Source organism: Myotis lucifugus, unplaced genomic scaffold, assembly GCF_000147115.1.
Source record: "Myotis lucifugus unplaced genomic scaffold, Myoluc2.0 scaffold_0, whole genome shotgun sequence".
In the NCBI taxonomy this organism is placed as follows: Eukaryota; Metazoa; Chordata; class Mammalia; order Chiroptera; family Vespertilionidae; genus Myotis; species Myotis lucifugus.
In genome coordinates, this window is record NW_005871048.1 from 58,869,693 (window position 1) to 58,879,502 (window position 9,810).

The following is a 9,810-nucleotide window of genomic DNA, read 5'->3' on the forward strand; positions in this document are numbered from 1 at the left end:
ACTCATTTTTGGTTCTGCTTTCTGAAGTGAGAACATCAATACTTTTGAAAATTCAAGACAAGTTAAACTCCCAATTTAGTGTTTTAAAATCCTGTAAATGCCATAACTAGCTGCTGGATCACCTGTTTAGAGTGTTGTGGGTACAGTATTTGTGTCCTTTGTGTGAATATATGAGCACTATAAGTATCAAACCGATAAACATTTATTCGGGGCTCACTTCATGACAGGCACCACATGTACAAAGTGAATGTGGAAGGACTGTTGATGTAAATGGTTTTACAGTTCACGAAAGTACAAAGGGTGGAGAAAATATCTCTCCTTCTTGCAGAAAAACTAGGATTCCTAGAAAAGACAGTGGAGCTGGGAGATCAAGGGTGAGTAGGATTTCTCCAGATGATGGAGGTGAATGTCCTCCAGGTACAGGGTCACTGGAGCAAGAGCACAGAGGAATGAAAGAGCTTCAGATAAACAGTCAATAAGTCTGTGTGGTCCCTGCACGAGGTCCCTGGCAGCACAGTTGGAAAATACTCTGGGAGGGATATTGAAACTCATTCGTACCATGCTTTCCATAGCATGTCAATGGGTTTAGATTATTTTCCTTTTAATAGGAAGAGAAACCCATTAGATTTTTAATGAAGGAGAGTACCGTGATTGATTTTGTGCTATGGGACAATGACTCCGGTGCCCTTATGTAAAAAGAGGTGGAGGAAAAAGCAAGTTAGGGATGCTTTTCAGCCTTGCAATTATAAGTGGGGATGCAAGCCAGCTGAGATAGTTGCAGGAATGAGAAAAGGAAAATAATGTATTCAACTAATAGAATATCAAAATAGATCCAGAGACATAGAAGCATGGAACAGACTGTTGAATCTCAGAGGAAAGGCGGGGGTGGGTGGGTTGGAATAGATTAACCAAAGAACTTGTATGCTTGTATGTATAAGCCTGGGGGGGTGTGGACTAGGAGAGGTCAAAGGGGGGAAAAGGAGGACATATGTAATACTTTCAACAATTAAAGTAAAAATTTTAAAAAAGAGAAGCAAAAAAATAGAATATTTATATTCATCAGGGAAATTAATAAAAGATTTCAAACAGGCCATCTATGCACTTTAATCCACTTATATTTTCCATGTATTTCTAGAAAGTTTGTTGATTTACTACCCAAGATGCCCCCGCCCCCACCAAAAAAAAAGAGTAGAATCTAAAACTGTCATGCTGGAAATGGCATTTGACAGAGTAAGTAATTATGTAACATATATTTTATTGTATGTTCAGAGTAGTACCATGGTGTGCACCACTGCACACTTGTTTATTGAGAGAAGAAATGAATGAATCAATGAATTAATGCCTACTTTAACATCACTGCACTTCAATATTTTGATTGTAAAATTTGGACATTGTTTCAAAATATTTCTTTAAAAAAAAAGCCTGAGTAACTGAAAGGAAAGTAGCAATTTTATATTCCCCAAACTGAGCAGTTACTTTTGACTCCTACAAGAGGTAAAAGGGGTGCTGCTGGTTGTATAACTCGGGGTGCACATATTACTCCTTTATGCTCAGTAGAGATTTCCTTCCTTCGTTAGCATCATATTAATTTATTTATTTCTAGTTTGATATTTTTGCTTTTACTTTATTTCAAGTCAGAAGAGTGGCATTGAACAGGACAGTAAGAAGAGGTACTCACTTAAAAAGTTGTAGGAGTCAGAGACCAAAGGTATGGTTACCAGAAGGGAAGGGATGGATAATATTGTGATACGTTTACAAGGTGACACATCATTACTAGATTTAATGGAATGATCACACTGTAAGGTATAAAAATCCCAAACAATTATTCTGTGCACTCGAAACTGAAATAACCAATATAAGTTTGTATACAACTATATTTAATAAAAAGTCAAAAAAAGTTTGTAAAGACTCAAGTATGACTATGAATATAGAAGACTAAAAAAAATCCCTTCAATTTCTCTTAGTACATAAGTAATATGACCAAGTGTCAAAAAAATGAGAAATGCTACAGATAATTAGGACTGTCTTTAATGTTCTATGTCAATGAGGCTTTGGGTTAATGCAGTCTAGAGACATAGAGGTGCTCTCACAGTTATGTTTGCAATTATTTTGGGTTCCTCAATTTCTCAAATATTATCCTAATTAAAGGTTCCCTAATGCTGGTATGTAATTGTTGATTTTTAAATTGCAACTGCAAATTACTTACACCCTTGAAAGTTCAATAAGCCTTTAAACCTTTTAGCTTTTCTATTGATGTCCTAATCATGAAATTAAAGCATCTGTAGTAAGCAGAAGAGATCATGTAAGCAGTGGCATGTTCTCTATAGGGTACAAATCAATAAAATTATCGTGATGACTTTTAGTTCAATGATCTACCTACTGGAAATGGACACAGCTTTTAAAATTGATATTTAAAGCATGCATCATTTGCACGAACTATATCATTGCCTAACATTTTGGTTATAATGGCTAAATTATTCTCAGTGACATCACAGAGTAATGCCAAATTCCCCCAAAAAGAAGCCCAGCAGATAACGTACATGGCCTTGATCTCAGTCAAATAAAGATGCTAGAGTCATATCTTCTTATTTTCCAGGTGCATATGTGCTCCAGGTCAAGGCCACGGATGCAGATGACCCAACCTATGGAAACAGTGCTCGAGTCGTTTACAGCATTCTTCAGGGACAACCTTATTTCTCTATTGATCCCAAGACAGGTAAATTTTTTATTAGAAATAACATTACCACCATGCCTTCAAATATTTAAACTTTAATTAAATCTTGGCATGGGAAGTTGCCTATTCTAATACTACAATAAAGTTTGCATGCACTGCAATTAAGCAAAGGAAAATAGGGTCTTACCTCACTGCTGCGGAACTATTTCCTTTGGATTGAATATAAATCTTTGTGTAAATATAAATCTTTCTTACGTATGTGTGTCAACTCCACATTTGCTGGTTAGAATTCTCTGTATAATTTACTTTACATTTTCAAAAGTCCTTGCTTTTTTTAATTTATTTTTTTTTTATTATCCTGGCTAAAACAGGCCTTTATTTCAGGTTTTCTTGGTTGGGTTCAATCATGTTCAGTTTGGGCCTTGTTGACATATGGTAAGATCATGGAGCTTTTATTGCTATTTTCATCAAAGGTTATGAATGATGGACTTGGATTAATAAAGTTGTATGCTTCTAGTAGGGAAAAGATCGGGTTGGCAAACTGGAAACACCAAACTAGTCTATGTTTTTAAAACCAGTCTCATATATTTAAAACAGGTCAAGCCATTTAAATTGTTTTCAAAAACAAATATATAAGAATCTATGGGAAGTCTAGAAAGGGCAGGAGGGTAGACAGAAATATTTTGTATTTGTTTTTAAATAAAATGAGGTCCCCATGCTTTGAGAGAAACTGTTTTACATGCTGGATAGGAGAAATATATCAACAAATATTGAAGGGAAGTTATCTAAAATATTAAACATCCTTTTATCAGGCGGAAGCATGATGGGTTATTTTTTCTTACATAATTACCTATCTTTTCTAAATGTACCATAATGGGTATTCTAATAGGAATAGAAGTATGAACAATACATGTGTCTTAGATCTTTTCAAACTCTAAGAAGCACTTCTCAGAGACAGAGGGGATGGAGGAACGAGAAAAGAGGTGAGAGATTGGTGAGGTATTAGAGGACAGTTACTGGCTTGCAGTGATTAACTCTATAAACTAGGTGAGTTTATGTACTCAGATTAAATGTGGGAGCAGAAAGATGAAGGACTTGATATTGGTGACATGACTATAGATGGAGCCAATATCTATCTTTAAGAAAATGTAAGATAAAATCATACAAAGATGAACTTAAGAAGAAAGCATGGGTAAAAATATAATTGTTAAAGTCAAATTAATATTAGACAGATACAATTATGTGAGTCAAAACACTTACATTCCCTTGATTTTACTTGTTAATTACCAATCTCGAATAAATTCTAATGTCTTTAGAAAATATTATATCATAGAAAAGTAGTATATTCATAATATGGTTTATAATTGTGTATTTGTATTTTTTACATAATGATTATTATTTAGAACTGAAGATGAAACAATTCTGGCATAAACTATGGAATAGATTTTTTGAAGCATTGATTTTCACTGGAGACAGAAGTCTTGATACTAACAATACCTCAGACCACTAGACAGGAAAAGAGTGGATGATGAAACGCTTCATTAATAAAATGATAACTAGTTTTCATGCACAGAAACCATTAAGAAGACTTCTTGTCAAATTTATCACCTTGTGGTTAATAAGAGTAAATAAAAAATCAAGCATAATTGCAATTTCTCAGAAATAGTCTCCATTTGTTCCAGCCATATAACTTTCTTTTATGATTTCTTTTGCTGTTATTAAATAAAATGCATGAGAAACTATTATCTTAAAAGTTTCCACATATGAGTGTAGATGCAGTTAAAAACAATTTTTAAAGAAAGAGTTTCATCAAAACTTCTGGTGCCTAAGATTTATGAAGAGATAAATATAACCATTTATTTTTCATTTAAAATAAGAAAAATATTTAAAGATTTCTTTATTGACACTGTTGTGTAACAAACATTATTTGAATTAACTGAAATTTTTTTTCTGAATTAATGTTCAAATATTCATTTATATGCCTTAAAATACCATTAAATATTTTTAAAACTCACAAATAGAGATAAATCTATAAAATATTAAATAACATTGACATTGTTAATTTTATAGCCTATTACATATGTATTATATTAACATGTTATGCTATATGACATACATTTTTATACTTAACATTTAATCAGAAAAACATTCACAATTTATAAAACATCAAGCAGGAGACATTATAATATTTTACCTAGTGTAAGAAATCAAGATGTTAAATATCTCCATATAATTGATTATAGAATTATTTAATTGAAGAAAACAAACATTACTATGAATTACTTACCCTATGTCTTAAATTATATTTAAGATTATTTTAAATTATTTAAATTTTTCCCTAAATTATTTCAAAAACTAGTCTGACGTGGGTAACTAGATACTGCTACTATGTGTATCATGTGGTGATATATTGTATTTTCCTAAATTATCTGAGCCCCAACTTGGGAGAACATTATGATATAATTTATCTAAACTTCATTTTTCATTTCTCTGAACTTTAACAATTTTATTGTGGCAAAATATACATAATAAAATTACCATCTTAGCCATTTTAAGTGCATAATTCAATGGCATTAAGCACATTGACATTGTTGTGCAACCGTTATGACCATCTATCTCTGGAACTCTTTTATAATATCATGTTCATTGTCAAAAATAATGAGTATTTATGAGTGTTTATTTTATGTATTTAAACCTGAATTTCTAGATTTCATGTGAAAACAGTTAAGTGAGAATGGAGTTCCATGCATAAGATACTCCCCCCCGCCCTTTAGCCTTTATTCACAACTCTGATGGTTTGTGCTCTGAGAACCTCTCCTAGCTTATGCTCAGGGAAGTCTGATAGAGGTTGCTGAGAGAAATCACTCTTTCTCGAGATTTTTGCTTTTTAAATTTGACTATCACCTTTATTTCAGGAATTATAATCTTCAAGGCTCTGTCCTAAATGAAACCTTCTGCCATATCCTGACTGATAATAATTTTTTTCAGGACTTTAAAAATGTGTTGGAAGCAAAATAAGTCAGTCACAGACAGATAAATATCACATGATCTCACTCATTTGTGGATTATAATGAGCAACATAAACTGATGAACAAAAACAGATCCAGAGACAGAGAAGCATCGATCAGATGCTAAAACCTCAGAGGGAAGGTAGGGGTAAGCGGGAGAGATCAACCAAAGGACTTGTATGCATGCATATAAGCCTAACCAATGGACACAGACACCAGGGGGTGAGGGCATGAACGGGAGTGGGGGGGGGGGCAATGAGGGGATGAGGACATATATGTAATCCTTAATCAATAAAGAAAAATAAAATAAAATGAAAAAATAAAAATGTGTTGGTGTTTTGAGCCCCATTTAAAAGTAAAGCACTGCCCAGAGTTTATATTTTATAGTAACTATATAAATACTTAAGATTGCTTTATTATTTGAAAATGCTTTTTGATATTAATTCAGAGTTAAGTCTTACAGGATTCACACACCCTCAATTGGTGCTGGTGAGAGAGATGTAACTTTTTTTCTCTTTAAGAGTAAATAAAAGAGCATTTGTTACAGAAAAAAATCATTACTCTCCCCCCACCCCCATTAATACAAGGACTAATAGGAACTTAACAAGAAAAGAAAAACAATAGATGGTGACAAATGTAAGGAAGGCAATGTGTTAGGGGAATAGACAAGTATTAAGATGAAAAAACAGGTTAGCTATTTTAAAATATTTTGCATATCTGTAGTAAAATTACTTGACTAAAAACATTCTGCAGACAATGGTTTCCTTGTGAGAACCATTGCCACACTTTGTGAGAACTCTGTGTGAACTTCACTTGCCTAATTTCAAAAGTCATGGAACTTCAGCAGACAGAACTAAGAATGTTTGACCTTGAAAGGGAAGTGCTCTGGGGGGAGATGCTACATGACTTTAGGAAGCTGTAGAGCTGTCAGGTACAAGAAGAACCAGCCGTGTTCTGTGCTGCTGGAGAAATCGGCTGTCAATGGCTGGTATGAATTCCAGGAAGAAAAAAATTTCATTTTATATATAAAAAAAGATGTTAGTACCTGTCCATAAATAAGAATAGTGCTTTGTGAAATTATGTGCTTTAAATTGCTGGAAATGCTAAAGCAGATGATGAGTAATGAACAAATGTTTTATCCTGTTGTTCAAATGACAGGATTTCCTTGATCCTCATGACTGAATATTCTATTCTATGTGTCCAGTCTTCTTTATCCAATCATCCACAGGTGGATACTTAGGATATTTATATATTTTAGTTATTGAGAATAATGCTGAATGAACATGGAGGTACAGATATTCTATGAGCTTCTGTTTTTATTTATTTTTATTTTTACTACATTTATTTTCTCTAGATATATGTCCAGAAGTAGGATTGTGGACCATAAGGTAGTTCTAATTTTAATTTTGTGAGGAACCTCCACGCTATTTTTCATAATGGCTGCACCAATTTTCTTCTCCACCCACAGAGTACAAGGGTTCTTCTTCTCCACTTTCTTCCAACACTTACTACTATCTCTGTCTTTATGATGACAGCCATTCTCACACCTGTGATACCTTAGTGCGCTTTTGATTTGACTTTCCGTGATGGTTATTGATGTCAAGCACCTTTGCATGTGGCCATTTGTATAACCTCATTGCAAAAGTTATTCAGTTCCTCTGCCCATTTTTAACAGTTTTTTGTTGTTGTTGTTGAGTTATATGAGTCTTTCCTATTTTGGATAATAATCCCTTATCAAAGACAGATGTGCAAATATTTTCTCCCATTCTATAGATTGCTTTTTAATTTTGCTGACTGATTCTTTTGCTGGGCAGAAGCTGTTTAGTTTGATATAGTTCTGCTTGTTGATTTTCAAGATGCTTCCCAGAAAGTTTATTTATCTTTGGAAAGCACTGTGACTTCCTTCCCCCACTGTGGTCTGTTTTGATACCACCCTTCCTGGGCTCTCCCTGGGTGCTCTGAAGGGCTGTGCTCCCCTGCTCTGCCTCCCTAGGGTACCCCACCCTGTGTTATTTTCAGGTCTGCTTTCTCCACTTCTCTGAGATTGCAGCTCTAAAGCTTTGCCCGAGAGTAGTTTTCTGACACTGTGTTTAACGGCACTTGATTTCTTTTTCCTCATAGCACTAATCACCATCTGAAATTAGCTTAATTATTTAAGTACTTCTTTATGGCCTCCTCACCACCCCACATGAACACATAGCCATTAGATGTGCATTCCACACAAAAATCTTGTACAGAGACTGTATTAATTATTATCCCAGATGGAAACAGATGGCACCCCATTGGGCAATTTGAGATTCATTTAATAAGAGAGCTCTTTATTAAAGTGTGAGCAGACTGTAGGGAAACCATGGGGACAGGGCAGAATCTGGAAGAGGAATACAAGTACATTCAGTAGCCACACTGGGGCTGAAGGAATGAGAAGGGCCTGGAGACATTGCGGGGTGAGGGACTGTGACAGGAAATAGGGGGGTTTCCATGAAAGGGAAACCCCAACCTCATTCTCCTTTACACCATCCCATCTCCTCACAATTGGCCTAAGGCAACCAGAAACCAGAAAACAGACAGAGGTCTAGGAAAGTGTATGAAGTGGATCTGGGGGAATAAATGGAAGAGTGTTTGCTATTATACCTTCAAACCTAATAACAGGGCCTGAATGAAGCATATTTTAGTACAAATGCTCACGGAATCTAGTGTTGCATGTCTCAATCCTACCCTCAATTCAAGAAAAGCTTATATAAATATCCTGGATTATCACATGTAATAGTTTCTTCCTCATATGTAGTATGGCATTATTTTTATCTCAATTTGTTTTCAGCATATTTAACACATTTTTACAAAATAGGCTGATATCCACCCAGATTAAGGATATTGTATACAATATGTGGTGATTGCAGATGGTGAATATATCCCCTGGAAGACTAGCATCCCTGGATATATATTTCTTTAAGTTTATAATTCCCTCAGCCATATATTTCCATTAACTTTGGCAGAAATAAAATCCATTTTCTTCATTCTTGTTTTTACTCTAATTACCATCTTAATTATATATGTTGGAAAGTTCATTAGGTTTAACACACTCAAAACCTACTAGGATCCAATGAATACTTACCTATCTACTCTTTTTCCCCCCAATAAATAGGATGTATTCCAGATTAATTAAAGTTTGTGGTGTCACTCCTACAAAGTACTAATACTGTTCCATAAAATGTGTGTGTGTGTGTGTGTGTGTGTGTGTGGTGTTTTTTTTTTTCTTTTTAGGCTGCAGCTATTATTACAGAAGGTTGCTGCTGCATCTTTATATACAACTATTGAAAAATAGAGGTGGGCTCATGAACTGAGGCCTAGGACCTGAAATAACAGAATGCAGCATTTCTTTCTGCTGGTTACATTCGACTAGCACTTACGCACAGTCCTTGGCAAGGTTCCTCCCTGCTCAAGACCACTCAATGTACTTCTGTTTGTTTGGCTTTAAAAGTTCAGCAGTTAATAAGCAGTGTGTACCCAGAAGAGTAACTTCTTGAAAAGTAGGTCTGTTTTCCTTCAGGCTAATTCTATGGACCACAATGTTTCAAGATTCTCTTTTCACATTGAACTTTGCCTGAATCCCTAGATTCAACTCTAAAAATTTAAATTCTACCAGTGTCATATTTTATTTCCCGGGGACAGGGGTTTTAAGTGGAAATGGTTGTGGGGAGCAGAAGCACATCATACTCATCAATGAGATTTCTTTGAAACTACATGAAGGGCCCTGTTTGCTCTCTAACTTCTAACACGCCTTCCAGTTGAGCAGCATTACTCCGGAAGTGGGGCTAGAAGGAGCAGAAAGGTCCCCTCCCAGACTCAGGATGGAGCAGGAGGGCGGGGCAGTTTGAGGTCATGATGGCAATTGTAACAGATCACCAGAAAAAGAAAAAAAAATCTAGGCTTAAGTAAGCCTGTTAATGCTTACTTGCTCTCTTTAATAACAACCTAATATATGTGTGTGTATGTATAACACATTTATACATTTTCATATTGGGAGTATTTCATATTAGGAAATAAGTTAAGTAAATAGAAATATATATATATAAAATATATTGTACAATTTTTTCGTTATGGAGAAGAAACGGAGTAAGGATAAGACCT

General features: G+C 34.7%; 1 protein-coding gene across 2 annotated transcripts in view; it reads left to right on the top strand.

The window, feature by feature from the left end:
• Positions 1-9,810, top strand: part of CDH12 (cadherin 12) — a 171,456-nt gene that overhangs the window by 107,429 nt on the left and 54,217 nt on the right. Inside the window, exon 3 of one of the 2 annotated variants that reach the window (XM_023752773.1) lies at positions 2,597-2,716. The exons of the other annotated variant lie outside the window; for it this stretch is intronic. Coding sequence (XP_023608541.1) covers positions 2,597-2,716 — 120 coding nt within the window. The remainder of the gene's footprint in view (positions 1-2,596; positions 2,717-9,810) is intronic. 2 annotated transcript variants of the gene reach the window in all.